Source organism: Manis javanica, chromosome 4 (assembly GCF_040802235.1).
Source record: "Manis javanica isolate MJ-LG chromosome 4, MJ_LKY, whole genome shotgun sequence".
Classification (NCBI taxonomy): Eukaryota; Metazoa; Chordata; class Mammalia; order Pholidota; family Manidae; genus Manis; species Manis javanica.
Genome location: NC_133159.1, coordinates 83,425,282 through 83,442,208, shown reverse-complemented (window position 1 = coordinate 83,442,208; position 16,927 = coordinate 83,425,282). Strand labels below are relative to the sequence as shown.

Here is a 16,927-nt window from a genome sequence, read left to right as displayed (position 1 = left end):
CAATAGCTGGAGTATTCCCAAAGTTCTGGCTGTCTATTTCATCCAATTTCAAATTAATATATTTTCAGGCAGACAACACCAAAGACAAAGGAACCCAACCATTTTCTCACTGGAGGAGGAAATAATACGAGAGACCAGAAAAGTGAATCAGCTGTTGCAGTCCAATGTGATAATTGCTTTGATAAGGGAACCCACAGGGTGCTCTGGGGGATCAGAAAGGCTAGAAACCAGGGGCTCCACGAGAGACACCTGAGCTGAATTCTGAAGCAAGCTGGCAGTGTGGCTCTTCAGGCGGGGGCAGAGCATGTTGGTATGCAAAGAGGTTGAAAAATGACCTGCTTATGAACCACAGTGTTCTAACGTGGGCAGGTGTTGCCGCTGGAGCTGCATGAGTGAAATAGGCAGAAGCCAAGGCGCACAGGTCACTTTCATGTTCTCTTGTTAAGTAGGAGAATGGCATGATCAGATTCGAGCTTTTAAAAAAGATCACCAGAATTGCAAAAGACACTTTTAAAAATGATGTGTGTGTGGAATACGTTTGTTTTTATTTGGGGTAATTGACATAGATTTAGCTAAGTCAAAGCAAAGAATACTAAACTTAAATTTAACCTACATTATGCATGTGGAGGGTATTTACTTTTTACTTTTTAAAAAAAGGGGAAGTGGCATCATGTTTATGGAGTAAAACTTTGTGATAGATTTGTATGGGCTCCACAACATAAAACTGAATAGTTCCAAAAGAAGAAAATCCAGATCTGGCTATTGCTCTCCAGATCTGTTCTCCACACCTGAAAGATTACAGTCACTGTTACCCTACAAAGAAAAACAAAAAAAGCTAGACAAAAATCTCTTTTAAAGGAAACAAGTCCAGTGTATTTTTGTCATTATCTTCCAAGTAAGTTTCAATAAATCCTCTCCTTTGCCAGCACAAAACTTAGAACATAGTAGCTTTTTAATAAATGATTTTGAGTTGAATTATTCATACACTATAGTATCCAAATAGCTAAGCTTTGGCTAAATTTATTTGTTTCTAAATTCTAATACTGGTGAATGTCATCTTATAATTTTAAGGCCAAGTATTTTCTTGCACTGTTGTTTTAACTTAATGAGTCCCTCCAGCATTTGTGTTGTCACTTATTCCTTATTTCTTTCACCAGACCTGACCCCTTGCTCTCTTGTGCACCACCAACCACTCATTGTGGTCATCCCGCTAAAATCCTTAACTGGATCCTCTGTAGGACTTTCAGAATTTTCTGAGAGAGGAAAAGATACTATGGGAACATCATGGGTTTCCTTTGGCCTGATTAATTCAAATGACCGAAGTAAAACAAAACAAAACAAAAATACAGGGGATGATGTGATTTTAGTTGCCAATCAATATCCAAGTATTTTTTTAAAATTATGTTATTAATGTTCATTACAAAAAAAATCAAACAATATAACATTGTATAAAGTAAAATCTGTACCAATCTTAGTCCACATGCCCTTAAGTAGGTTGACAAATTTACAGAAATATTATTTTTTTCATAATCAACATATCCCAAAAATCTAAGAGTTGTGTCATAATAAATAATCTATTTTATTATGGTTTAAACCATGTGGCTTTATTTCTCTTTCACAACTTTATTAGAAACTAGATAAAAATGTATATGTCAATATTTCTATTATTATTTTACTTTTGGAATTGCCTGCAAGTAAGTCATAAAAGATACGGCTTTTTAGTTTTGAAATTTACTAAAGAATTTACTTTTAGAACATATATGGTTAATATGAACTACTTTTTTTGTTACCTTTCTTAAATGGGGCTTCATTGCATAAAGATAAATATACAACAGGTGTTTCAAAATTTGAAAAGATAATTTACACAGCATATGGATATGCTACAACAATGTCTTTTTTAAAGAAGCCTGGGAGGATTCTCAATATAAATCAAAGAGTTTATGACACTACTGGGGAAATAGTTCAGGTGAAATAAGATTATTGAGTAGTAGGAAAGCTATAATAAAAATTGTCAGGACTGTCACCCAGTTCCCTTTAAGGTCTGTTAGGGATCAAGAGTATATTGAGCATCATGTAATGGCTGTCTGGAATGTGAGGGGAACCACAATTGTGAACAGCAGTATAGTGGTTTGAAAAAAAACTACATGTGGCTTGTAGTTAAAAATGGTAGGTTGGACTATAAATATATTATGAAGATTGGATTTTTGAAAGTGGCTACATGCTAGCTAAACATATAACTGATCTTATCGTGGATATAAACTGGTATCAAATTAAACTGGTATATAAAATATAGGTATTTTCTCAATTATAAAGTTTTCTAAGTAAGGACAGTATTTGTAATATAGATGGCATATTTTGTCAGGGGCAAAGTGCTACCCTATTGTGGAGGGTAAGAAGTACTTTGTTATCATCTCATCTGGTGGCAGCAGTTGAAAAGGAGGAGGAAGAAATATGCCTAAACATGGGCATTGAAAATACAGAAGTGCTAGGAGATAATGTGTGTAGTAGGAATAAAGGAAAGCCTCTTTTTATCACATGGATTCTCATATTTAATTAATTGTATCCTTTATATAGCTGCTTAACTATACATCCACAATAAAGATCAGTTACACTTTTACTTAGGATATAGCACAAACTTCACACTATATTATGTAGTCCAACCTATCATTTTGAATTTAATTAATTTTAGGAGGAGAATATTTTTACCTCATAGTGTAAGCATGGAGAAACCTCAAGAAGAAAGGATTCTGTATAAATAGCATTTTATCACTGATGAGATTGACATGTTGTGTTTTAGTGATTTGATTCCTGAGGAAGTGCAGTGACTAACTGAGGAATTTTCCATAAACATGTATAAGCAGCTATATATGTGCCAGCTGCTAGCATAAGCACTGGGAAACAAATATGAATTATAGTCTCTGCTCTGGATAAGCCCATAAGTCTCTTTTTTTAATGGATTGCACTTTTCCTTTCATTCCTTTCATTCATTCATTCATTCATTCATTCATTCCACATTATTGGACAGCTAATGTGCATGGAGGTAGCTGCTGTGTGGAATACAGAGAAAAACCGCATATGCATCCAGAACTTGCTCTCAATGTAAGCTCCAGTGTACTCAGCTCCACATGGTAAAATTCTACTTGTTCTTTAAGTATTTCTCTCTGAGAAGGCTTCTGATGCTCGTGAGACAGAAATAATTTTTCCTCTTCTGAAATCTCATAATGAGAAAATGAAGACTTAAAGCATTATTGTTTGCCAGATATCCACTTTGTGTAATGTATGTAAATAACTGTAAAACATTGTACTATAACTCTTCACTGACCCCTTCCACACTGAAGAAGAAAAAGCAATACATAACTTTCAGAACATTTTAAAGGCTATAGAGCATGCCTGTTAAGTGACTAAAGATGTACATACTGTTTAGTATATAAATTTTAAAGATTCTCACAAGAAACCTCTGAAGTGTGCCATTTGCATATGAGAAAACTGTTGCCCAGAGAGGTTAGGTCATTTTCCTAGAGTCTTCAAATCAGTAAATGAATTCAGGAATTAAATAGGGGCAGTCAAGCACTAGAGCCTGTTCTCTACACTGCTTTGCTAAGGTTTCTGACAAGGCTTTGGCCAAGCAAGCCCCTTTGAGCACTTAGTCAATATTAGCATACATGTAAGTCTGGGTGCTTGTGCACACATACATACACACTATGTGTCATGCCTTTGTGCTATATGTTATGTGACTTATTTATGCTGGCTGTGTTTAGTATGCCAGATCTTACAAGGAATCCTATCCTAGGTACATGGTTTATCACTATCTCATTACTTCAAGACAGAGGAAGCTCTTTATCTTCCTCTTGAATCTCGCCATCTTCCTTAATCCCTTTAAATACTCTCAATCCCAGCCTTCTCTAAGGGGGATAAAGAATGGTTTCCTAAGAGTGTTGCCAAGAGGACCATCCCTTTAGGACATAAAGCAGAGTTTTTATCTATGGTGTTCTCTGGTTTTCTTGATTAATGTGTGCCTCTGTTGTAGCTGCAAGTGACAGGGATCAAATTATATCAGAGTTTTAGGGCCTAGATATCTACTGGGCCGAAAAACATTTAATAAATACTTTCATTTGTTTTGTATTCATTGCCTTTACCATAACTGCTTCTGTGTTACTGACATATAAAAAACTTGTGAGTGTGTAATATTAATTATGTCTAAGAGTTGCAATATGTTAACTTGTTTTTATTCCATTTCAACAGTTCAGCTTGTCAGTTAGGATTTTGTACTCTTTAAATAAATTTGTAACAGAGAGTAATTGGAAATGGGAGCACTCTTCCTTTCCAGCTCCAACTTGCAGTGAGGGATCTTTCTCCCTCATGAGTCTTGGCATAATTATCATCAGTATTATTCATTCGGCAAATAAACCTGTTTTCTTTAGATGCTGTGGTATTATTTGGTTGTTATTTAAATCTTGCCATATTATTTAACATTTCTTTTTCTAATATCTTAAAGCTCCAGTAGGTTCTGGAAACCTTAAGGACTAACCCCACTTCCTTGAGTTAGATTCAGTTCTCATTTCATACTTAATTAGTTTTATCTTATACATATCAGTGTGATGTGTCTTTATTTTCTTGCAGTGACTCTTCCTGCAATTCTTAATGTGCACTGATTCCATCACATTCTTCTTGTTCCACCTCCATGAAGCAAAAACTTTTTTTCAAGTCTCATTTTGTAAGAGAAAAATCCAAGCTGAAGAGCAGAATTCTTCAGATACTCATGATGACACTCCTTGTGTAGTAACATAGGACAATGTTTGTTTGGCATTTTTTGGAAAGTGATAGGTACTAAGATTTTATGGAAATATTTTATTTGCTTGCAGGACATGGTGAATGCAAGTTTGTGGCTTCTTATACCATCAAGGTTTTTGTAGCATACCAAATTTTTTCTTTTTAAAAAATATGCTAAAAAATACCCTTCCTGTAGAAGTGGTTATTCCAGTTTACAGTTACAGTACAGTAGTTATAGTACAGTAGTACAGGTACAGTAGTAAAGTTAGCTTCCTAATTTCTGGAATTGGTGCTTCAGTGAGTACTTAGGTTGTACAAGCCTTTGAAACTGCTTGATACCATAAAACCCTAATGTTTTTATCTAGACTTGTGAAGCCTTTTGAGGAGACAATTAAGACTATCAAGACTATCATTTTTTTTCTTAAACTAAAATTGAACTCCAGGAGACAGGATACTGTAACCTTTTTTCTAGGTGTGACTTCTTAACTGCTTTTTTCTCAGTCTTCAAATTACTCTGGCAAGGAGACACTGATGCTATGAAAAGATGAGGTCAGTAAGACATCACCTTTTAAAATTCTAACTTGTCTTCATATGTGAATGGCATCGCTCTGGGTGGAGGATGGCAAATGTGTTCTAGTAGTTTCTTCAGCTGCCTTGGCTATTGATCTCATTATGTTTCTGTGAGATTTCTGGAGCCTCATTACTCTCCTCTATGAAGTGATGATAAAAGCACTCTTGCTAATTAAAAAAAATTTGTTATATATGAAGATGAAAAGTGAATACCGAATTTAACTTAAATCCCTGCATTTCATCAAAATATGCAATAAGTGTAAAATACATATCTTTTTAGCCATTAGTATCTGAGAAAACAAATAATTCTCTGATACAGACTATAGAGTGTAGAAAACAATTTTAAAATGTTTTACTTATAGACTTATCATCATCCAATCTAGACTCATGTGCATTGATTATATGAATTGTGTACTGTTCTTAATTTGGTTCTTTGAATTGTCTTGAAACATCCACATGTGAATAGAAATTTCTAGTAGATAGTTTATTTAAAAATTATATTTTGGCATAGAGAATATAGCCAGTGATTCCATAACATCTTCCTATGTTGACAGATAGTAACTGCACTAGTTTGGGTGAGATTTAATAATGTGAATAACTGGTAAACCACTGTGTTGTGTACTTGAAACTAATATAAGATTATGTATCAACTATACTTAAAAAATAAAAATGAAGATTATGTTTTGGCGTTAACCTATAAATTCAAATAAACACTAAAAATCCTTTAAACATGAATGCCATTGGTGTGGTTAAAAGGCAGAATGGTGCATAGCATAAAAAATTCAGTTGCTTTTAATGATGTTGCTATAGCTTTCCAACCCAGCAGAATGGAGAAGCTGGGCCAAGGTACATATTAGGAATATTCAGTGTTAGTTCCAAATACCCCTGAGCTAGTAAACTAAAAGTCCAGTCAGAAAGTATGTAGAAAATGCTGTTAATGGAATTTTGAGAGAAGTGGAGAGATTACTGGAAGCTGAGAATGGCTCTTGACTGTTTAATGTATCAGAATACTGACTTAGTCCCATCTTGTTTTAAAGATACCAACCATCTTTCTTAGCTCCTTTTATTAGGACAGGATCTGGGTAGAAGCTGATGCAAGCTGTGGAACTCAGACATATGTATGATATTTTTAACCTCCATTTCCTACTTTACACCTCTTCCGTTCAACCTAATACTCAGTTACGTCCAGTTTCAGTAGAAATAGTGCCAAATTAGGGAAGGATATTAGACTATACATTTGACTGGTGATTACAGGGATAGGGAGTTAGCTCTTGCATTCATTTGCTAAATATCACTTAATTAGACCTTCTGAAAAAGATACTGAACACCAATGAGGAAATACAATATTGATATTAGAATATTTTAATTTTCTGATGTTAACACTAAATTGCCCAGTTTGATTATGCAGAGAGTAACATAGATTATGCTTGGCCTGGTGAAATAGTGATGACTTGATTGAACCTAAGTCTAGCAAGAAACCAAAGACAGTGCAAGTGAGCTTTTAAGGTTTTCAAATAAATGTGTTTGTGTGTGTGTGTGTGTGTGTGTGTGTGTGTGTGTGTGTGTGTGTGTGTGAACTGAGAAAGAAGTAAATTGTTTAAACTCATGGATTAGAAAATTCTTTAACAAGTATAGCTTACAATTCAACTCTGTAGATGTTTAACAATTAAAGAATGTTAAGATGCTTAACAATTAAATATATATTGGTGTCGCTCTGTGCAGTCAAAGTGTCCAGCCTCCCTGACCTTTGGGCAGAGGAATCATGGATCTCTTTGCCTACAGAAAGATACCCTGGATAAATATATCTTTAATAATTTTTGTCCCTTGAGTAGCCAAAAAGTTTTCATATATTTTTATGGTCATGTTGAATCATGAAGGATTAACATATTACTGATTCTATATTTTGTTTTTAATGAAATCCATTGTTATACTCTATTAAATATGGAAATGAGAAAAGTTTATCACTAGTAAAAAAAATCTAAGATGTTTCATTGCTTGAAAAAGTAATCTAATGTTCTCCTCTTAGTATAAATGTAATTATTTAGAGATTAAAATTTTTACATAATTGTTCACCTGAGTTAACTTTTGCCTCTTTTTACAATGTATTTAAAAATAAACTGCATTATAACAGAGTAACTGAGACATAAAAGGGGAATTAAATGACTGAAGATAAAAACAAGTATGATTTAAATGTTACTTCTAAGGAAAAATTTATGTAGAACTGTGTTTTGCAATAATTGTTGACATATTCCCCTAAGTACTGTGTCTGTGATTTTTCATGGTATCAATCATTTAAAGCAATTTAGGTAATAACATTCTGACATGCATGTCTGCTATTTTATTTACACCATTTGCCTACATCATTGTAATGCAGTACCTTTCTGATTTGGTACAGTAAATGCACTTTGTAATATCTATTATGGCATGGTCAAAGGATAATTTATTTTCAAATAGAAAAATAGGTCAACACTAATGTCACCTGATGATCCACCCCCCCAAGTTTAATAAAACATCTCACCAGTATGCATTCCAGTGCAGTGGTTGATATTTTATTAGGACTACCTGGCTATAGCAGTAGTGTAATTACTGAGCTGTCAGAGTGATAAGTGGGATTAATGGCAGCCTGATGCACTTTAGTCTGCAGAGCGCTTAGAGAATTGCAAGATGGTATTATTATCAGAGTCTGCCCATTCTGGCATATTCATGGCACCAAAGAAAAAAGAATGCTACAATTCAGGTTTGCGTTGCCCTGCCTCATTAACATCTGACATTTCCAACAGCTGTTATTTGTGAACTTGCTCAATAATAAAAGGAGAATTATTTGGTAAAGAGGCTTAATAACCACAACTAAAAATCCTTACATTGTCAGTGCTGTTAAGTGAATCTGTTTATGTTGGATTTAAGATTTCTGTAGAAGAATGGAAAAATACCTTGTGCATTAATTTGGCTCATTCATACCTGCTGACATTATAATTCCATTTTTTAATTGCCTTATTATTCAAGTTGAGTGTTTGAAAAAAGAAAAAGTTAAGACTTCATAAGGGATAACCAGAATCTATATACTTTTGTGTGTGTGTGTGTGTGTGTGTGTGTGTGTTTATTACTTTATTCCTATGGAGTGGCAGATATTTTAAGAACTGTTGAAATGACTTACAAATTAGAAGGTATATAAGATAACATATCATTTGCTAAATTTTTAGCTACTTTATTTTATCACTATAGGAAATCCTTTCAAACCACTATTAATGCTCAATATATTTATCCACATAAAGATAACACAGACAAGTATACCCTCATTTCAACACCAAGGGCCAAACAGACATTATGCCATTTTGCATTGTCCTATGACATCTGCTGCTGATCGTGCTGCTCTCAACAAATTCTTTTTGAGCTCAGTAGTAGTGTTTTGGGGAAAAAAATCATAAGTATGAAAAGATATGAATTCAGCTAAATGATAGATGTGAATCTAACAATGGCATTTAGAGAAATGATAGGGGAGAGGTTTAATGACTACATTTCAGAGAGGACAATTGATTATGAAAACCCTTTGGTACTCATTGTGTAAAATTTAATTTAGAGGGAAGGCCAAGGGCACAAACCAGAGAAAAGAGATCAGATTTGAAAACAAGATATTAATTAGGTACTGAGAAATTGGTTCAGACAATGAAGAGGACTCTCCTGCTCACAAAAGAATGACAAGAGACCAGTATTGTTTTCTCAAAGGAAATGAACCAAGGTCTTTACACATAGAAATAGATAGAAAATGAGGTAGCTAGTCACCTTTGTCACTGAGCAATGTAGGATTCATACTCAGTGAAATTCTTGGAGAATTCTAGTCTTCTGACAAATGTGGCAGTGATATTCTTTGAGTTTAAATGATCAACATAATTTTTCTCTTTTCCCACTTGCGAGACAGAATTCCATTAGCTCTACCCTGTCATGTTTTTTTCCTCTCAAGGTCTTGCTGTATACTGTTTCTATTTTGGGGTCATTCTCTTGAGTACCCTGTACTCCAAATCCCACCCCCTTTACTTCACTAATGCCCATTCATTCTTCAAGCTTCCCTTTATTACTCCTCCCAATGAGCTTGTCCTGACTCTCTCCCTCCAGGACTGCTGCCCCTTATAAGCTCCCTTAGCATGCTGTATTTACCCAAATTCACGTTGTTCACATTGACTACTACAATTGCCTTTTATACATCTGTTCTTCCTCTAAACTGCAAGGTCCATATGAGCAGGACCACAGTGGTCTTTTTTTTTTTTATCATTTTTATATGTTTATATCCTAGGTTTTGCCATGTAACAGGCTCATTAAATATTTACTAAATGAATGAACAAATGAACAAACACATATATGAATGTGCAAGTTAAGGACCATTCTTGGCAGTGGTTTTGTTATCAGGCAGTCCTGTCTGGGGGAATCTCGCTGTTGGCTCGGTGAGACCTCAACCCAGGACAGGGTTCTTGACTCTGGTAGAGAAAGAATTCACAAGCAGGTGAAGCAGGTGCAAAAAAGAATTCAATAGGTCCGTCAGGTGCAAACAAACAGGAGTTTATTAATATGGAAGTACCTAACCACGGAGGGAGTGCATGCTGAGAGGTAAACAGCTCTGGGGTATCTCTTCTTGAATTATTATAAAAGGTTTAGCTTACTGTTGGGTGGGGTTTCACGGGAATATTCATCAATGTAGGTGATGTTTTCTCACAAAGGGGAGGGTTTGGGGCTATAACCTCTTTTTGTCCTGATATGGTCAGACTTGGAATTGTCAAGTCACCAAGGGGTGTGATTTATAATATGTTAATGAGTGTATAATGAACTTTGGGGGAACTATGGGCTAACTTTGTTGCCTGTTGTGGATAAAATGAAAGTTCCTGTGGCTAGGATTCTGACCTGGCCCTGGTTGGCTAGCTCACTACACATGTGGGCAATAAATTGCTATAAAGAACTCCACCCAGTGCTCTGGGCAACACAGTAGCATGGCTGCAAGGCTGCAGGAGAGCAGAGCAGAGGCTGGAGTGGTGGCAGCGCTGAGGACAGAGGCCCAGAGGACAGCTGTGCTGGTAGAGAGGCCCAGAGGCAGAGACCGGCTTGCTGCATGCAGACTCACTCTGAGTGAATGGGATTTTAGTGATTGACCTGCCACCGTGGAAATAAAGCTGGGTATAATCCTTTCACCTCAAGAACATTTTACTATCATTTCTTTGGACACACTGAGTCCATAGTGAACTTCCCCGGGGCTGAAAGCCATTGGCAAGACACCTGTCTAGAATCTAGCTGGTTTGTTTTCGCTTGTTTTGCCGTCATCTAGTTTTCCTAGAATCTAGCTTGTGTGTTCTGTTTAACCATTAGCTAATTTTCCTAGAATCTAGCTTCACCTAAACTGTTTGCTAACTGCCACGAATTGGCCTCCAGCTACTAATGCCTGTGGATTCTTTACTTGCCCAAGGTCTGGCTGTTTTCCTGAACTGCCCTGCCTTGTCAGTTTCAGTCCTGGAGTGGTAATTACAGAATTGTGATTCTCACTTGGTGGGCCCAACCATGTATATCAGAATCACCTCAAAGGCTTTACCCGACCCCAAAATACAGATTCCCTGGCCAATTACTGAGACTTGTAATGGCCTTCCCTGCGGAAGCTATGACATTTATCAAGCTTCCCAGGTGGCTAGGTACACTAAAGTTTTAGCACGTCCCTAGGGAGCAGATGCTGAGATGAGATGAGTATACAGGAAGTTTATTAGAAATAACGTCTGTCCAAGAATGAAGGAATCAGGATTGGACAGATGTAGCCACAAAGAAGACTGCCTTGGATCCCCAAGCAGGGAAGAAGGGATTGGGCCTCTAACTCCCCCATAAGCCTGTAATATGAAGTGGGCTGCCACTGGAAAGAGGAGGCAGAACCATGGTTGAGGCTGTTCTCTTCAGCTGAGCGCACAGCAGCTGGGGGAATAAATGCTTCAGTCTGGAAGGGGTTGGGTCTGGACTATGCATTGAAGGATCTACTACAAAGCATAACTGCCATGTGAATACTATGTGGGTTGAAAGACATCAGAACACTGGAGGGAGGAAGGGGTGATGGGAGGAAAGAACGAGGGAGGGAGGAAGGGAGGCTGTTTCAAACACAAGTTTACCTTTGTGTTTATGCAGCTGTGATCTACAAGGCATACAAAACTTTTATCATAAAAGACTGCATTTTCAAAACTTTGTCAGTGTAGTGAGGGATCAAAAGAAGACTAATTTAGTAAATGAGTAAAAGATCTATCATAAATATGATCCTCTTAAATTCTAGGAGGAACACTGAGAGGAGGAGCAGTTATTAGTGGTACTATTTCATAAACAATAGCAGGTGTGCAAAATTGGAACAAAGAGTCTATGTTTACTGTATTTCTTAAGAAAAAGATTTTGTACCTAAAGAGAATAGTTTGTTCTTACTAGACATTAAATCTGAATGTGTAAAAAGTAGAGAATATATAGAATATTATCTCAGTTACTTTGTAGTTTTTTAATCCAGTTATTTTATTCCTAGATGCCTGAAATGTGCAGATGCCCCCTGTCAGAAGAGCTGTCCAACTAATCTAGATATCAAATCATTCATCACAAGTATTGCAAACAAGGTAAATTCATATTTAGCTATGCAAATGAACATTAATAACAGCATGTGATCTTGATCTCTATTATGACCTGTGTTAAAGCATAAACTTGTCTTAGTAAACTGGGTTAAAGTATAAAAAATATGATTTTTATAAGCATGTGAATATGTGGCAACATTTTATTAGTCTATTCCAAATTGTGATATGATTATTGTGAAAATGCATATTCATTGTTTATTTTCTTACATATTAGTTAATGTTGAAATTAATGATTTTTTAATCCAAGGCATTCTCTGACTAGATCGCAGAATAAGCTTGTTAAATGCTCATAGAAAGGAACTGTCATTGATTATCAAAACACATTTCAAATCTGTAAAACCTTTGCTTTAAAATGTGCTTTGATATTAAATCTGGCATGCCAAAAGAACATTAGCAGTTAGATTTTTCCCTTCTACTAAAATTCAGTTAATTTCTTTAAGATCTAGAGTAATTCATACAGACTGGTGTATTTGTTACTGTTGGGGAAGAAACATTGTCCTCTACCCTTCAAGGTTCTTCTGGCTATTCTAGGAATTAAATTGACATGAAACAGATTAACAGGAATAAAACAGAAGTTTAATAACATGTATACTTTCTGTAAACATGGAAAGACCCAGGAAAACTGAATAACTCCCCAAAATGGCCAAAGCCATCACCTTAAATGCCATCTCCAGCTAAAGACAAAGGAAGATATTGGGGCGTTGGAGAGCCAGTTCTGAGAAGTTATCAGGGAAGCACAATAAGCAATGGTAGGGTAAGGTTGTGATTTATATTTAAGTCTTCACCTTCTCCCTGAACAAGAGTTTTTGGAGATTGAATCAACCCTCTTTTAGGTACAGCAGGAAGATACCTTAGAAATGGAGATTTCCTTCACACAGTAAATGTGTCTTACAAAAGGGTAACTTATACTCCCTTTTCAGAGCTTCTCCTGTTTCTAATTTCTTAAAAATAAGCAGATTAAAATAATCAATATGCCAAAGAAGCAAATCTTGGGATGGCAGAATTTTCTCCACTACCTAACCAAAAAAAAAAAAAAATTCCTCAACTCCAAAATAAAAAACAGGTTTTTATAGGATTGAGTAGAACAAAATAATTTTTATTTTTTTTTAAATCAGGATGAGCCCATTTTTCACTTACCAAATTAGTGGCTGATTGATTGAATAATTAATAGTATCTTTTGTTTGTGAAAAGGGGCATTCTATGCTCTTAGCCAAGTGTCTTACCTTTAACAAATGAGCAAACGCTGAAGGAAGTCTTCCCTTCAGTATGTAGACCTTCCTTTTCATAAGGCTTAACATTTATGTTCTAAATACTGCAAAAAACCAGTAAGTGCTCTGAAGGGGCCAAGGGCAGGACCCCAAAATATGCCCTTTGGCATATGAACTGTTTTAAACTGAAGACATTCAAGATTCTGTGGGCTCAATAGAAACTTTTATCCCTCCCTTAAAAATCTAGAAAAATCAAAATTGGTGTCTTTTTCAAAATAATGGTTACTACCAGAGATAAATTATATCCAAATGACCCATGTGTTTGCAGGGCAAATATCTAATTACCAACCATCTGCTCTTCTCACTACCCTGTGCATCACCTTTCTCCCTTAAAGCCCAGGTCTCTGTCCTGTTCCTTACCTCAGGTGGCATATATACCTCATTTTACCTTTATGTCTTTGAACCTTTGTATATGGGGACTTCTATAGGGAAAATGGAAGTTCCTATGGCCAGGATCCTCACCTGACCCTGAACTACTTGATGATGTAATTGGTCTACTGCTAGGCTCATGCCTACACGCCTGTTGGCGATGAGCCATTATAGTCGGTGTCACTATAAAGAGCTTTGCCCAGTGCTCTGCCTGGAGGCAGAGCTGAAGACAGCTTGCTGCATGCAGACTATCCCAGAGGCAGATGTGATTTCAGCACTCACCCTGCCACCGTGAGAATCATGCTTGGTGTATAGCTTTTTACTATTAACCTCCCATTGTTGTTATTCAGTCTTACCAAATCCAGAGTGAACTTGTCCAGGAGAATCCCCCCTCAGGGAAGACAACTTCTCTTAGGTATGAAATTAAATTTTATTTTTCCTGTTAATTTGTCTCACATCAATTTAATTATTAGATCAGGAGAAGAACCTGAAGGGGTAAAGGAAAATTTTCCCTCCCCAACAGCTCCGTCAACAACTAAGTATCTTTTTAGATATTAAGACAACTTCTCAGTGTGCCAATTACCTTAAAAAATATTTTAGGAGAAAAATGATGAATTTGTATGGCTTTAGAATTTCAAAAGTATTAAAGGTAATTACTTAGGCATAGGGCATGGTATTAATCAACATGATCAGATTTATTAGGATTTGAAATCTAGGCTGCATTTCTAGATTCACCACTTTTTGTGAACCTAGGGAAAATTACTTAATTCTTTCATTTACAAAAGAAAGATAGCTTCTGTCTCACAAGGCGGTGATACTGTTGAGGAGGAGAAATTTCCCTTTACCCTTCAAAGGTTCTTCTGGCTGGCCTAAGCATAAAATTGATGTGACAAATTAACAAGAGAAAATAAAATTTAATTTCATACAGCAACCTCACATACATGAGAGGTTCAAAGATAGAAGGTTAAGATGAGGAATATATGCCATCCTGAGCTAACGAGTGGGATAGGGGCCTGAGGCTTCATAAGGGAGGAGAGATATTCACAGGCCAATAAGGTAAAGAGTAGATGTTTTTAATTACATATTTGCTCTGCTGTACAGATGGGTCACTTGGATAAAATTTATTTCTGATAATAACTCTTATTCTTGGAAAGACTCCCAATTTAGATATTTCTGGGTAGTTAAGGGAGGGATCAAAGTTTCTCTTGAGCCTATAGGGTCTTCACTGCCATCAGCTCAAAATTGTTCACATGCCAAAGTGACACATTGTGGGAGGCTTGTTTTAAACCCTTTCAGTATAAACTGAGTAATACTTGTATGTGAAAAATCTCTAACAGAGTTAATTATTCCACACCATTGTTTGTTGATGTGGAATTATTAATTTCCCTTGTCACTCAATATGGTAAATAAAAGTGATCACTTTTGTAGTTGTGATTTATTGAATATCTACTGTCTACCAAACATAGTGGCCGGTATTGTATATGATAGGGTCCCTGCTTTGACCTTGCCTTTTAGAAGTTCATAATCTATGAGTAAAAATAGATACATTAAAAGAAAAGAAACCTAACCATAATTCAATGTGGTTGGTGCTGCAATCCATATAATCCAGGTAAATATTCAGCATGTGAACATAAGAAATGTGGGCATGTACACGGTAGGTTTGGGTAAATGTAGTAAATTTAGTGTGACTAGAATGGAGACTACATAACATGAAAAAGAATGATGGGAAAGAGACAAGGTAATTAGATTGGGATTAGGTTGTGAAAATACTTGAAGCCTATGCTTAATATTTGGAACTTAATCCTACAGGTAGTAGGAAATCATTAGTGCTTTATATTTGTTTAATAATTAACAGTAGTTCCAGAAAGAAATCTCATTTATTAACTTTGTAGTATCTCAAATATCCATCATCACAGAACCTTTGTCTTATATGTGAAAATAAATAACTTGGGTGAAACATATATATTAAACTTGTTTAATAATGACCTCATGGGGAAAGTTGTGAAACCAAATGTCCAAAGTTTGAAGTCCAAAGTGTTTGGGTTAAAATTACATCCAAGGTAGCATTCCTGATTTCAAGCATGAGGAGCTGATAGAATTATGACCCATGCTAGCTAAATTTCCCATAGACGTTCCAAAATTCAAGTGATGGTTTCTAATTAGCATATACACCATTCATTCAAGTTCTACACAAATTTATACAAAAGAAATATATAAAGGGAATAATGGTATTCTTTGAAAAGTTTATTAAATGTCTAAGATCAGAATCATCTCTATTAGGAAAACTTTGTTTCATTAATTTGTCCATATTCTTTAATACCTAATGATGCTCCGTGCTTAGGTACTTATTGAAACATATTTCCATATGAAGAAAATATATTTGGAGATATTAATTGACAATGCGATCTTTTCCAGGCATTTAAGGAACTCTATTGTCAGTAGCGTTTTGTGGAAAACCATTATAGTAATCATAAAAGGTCAGAGATTCTTGTTCTTTAAAGCCTGCACCTTTTTAGGTATTTACCAGCTGTGTACAATGTAGGCTGTCCCGCATTGCTCTGCCAGTGGACCTCAACTCAGGAGGGGGGTTCTTTCCAGGTTGAGAGGGTAATTGAATCACCAGACTCAATGAGCCTTTGTGCCTCTTTTAGAAAAGGATGTCCTTGTTTTGTATTGTGTTAGTTTTCTGTGATTCAGTGGTGTTTAGGCCAATACTTCCATTCTTTATTTTCTTACAAACGGGATTACAGCTTTGGTTTCCAAAGGTACACTCAATTCCATTGTACCTCCGCAGTCAGTTTTTCTCTGTTTCCTTCATGCAGACTGTTGTTTGCAATTGTATCTCTCAATCGGAAGTACACATTTCAGATTCATCAAACTGTGAATGCTGGGTTCTATTTCTTAATAGTTTTCTTTTCAAAAACCAGTACTTAATATCAGAATGCATGAGTTCAGTCTATAAATGTAGTGAAAAGAAAAAAGACTTTTAAGAAAGTTCCTTTGTTTCATGATCTACTTTAAATAATAGATATTTTTCTTTTCTTTAAATTTTACATTAAATTGTAAAGCATTAATTTTCCACTAATTTGAGTATTTTATAGAGCCTGTGTGCTCATATTTGTTTCGCTTTTATATCTAGATAAATACACTTAATAATGCATGTTAGAGAAAAGCCGACTAAATGACTCAATGTAAAATAAAATGGTCTTCTTTATCATAGATCCTTATTGAAAGTAACTAAAGTCAGAGGAGCAAAAAAATTTAGCCAATGGAATTTATTGTTAAACACTATTGACAACAATAATTTCATAAAAAAATGTCTTG

The 16,927-nt window shown here is 35.6% G+C and overlaps 1 protein-coding gene across 10 annotated transcripts in view; it reads left to right on the top strand.

Annotated features, from left to right (window-relative positions):
* DPYD (dihydropyrimidine dehydrogenase) overlaps nt 1-16,927 on the top strand; it is an 870,115-nt gene that overhangs the window by 185,510 nt on the left and 667,678 nt on the right. For all 10 annotated transcript variants that reach the window (XR_012130243.1, XM_037024395.2, XM_037024389.2 and 7 more), the window contains one exon: nt 11,864-11,951. Coding sequence is in view for 7 of the 10 variants with exons in the window: in XM_037024395.2 (XP_036880290.2) it covers nt 11,864-11,951 (88 nt within the window). In the remaining 3 variants the exon portion in view is untranslated. The remainder of the gene's footprint in view (nt 1-11,863; nt 11,952-16,927) is intronic.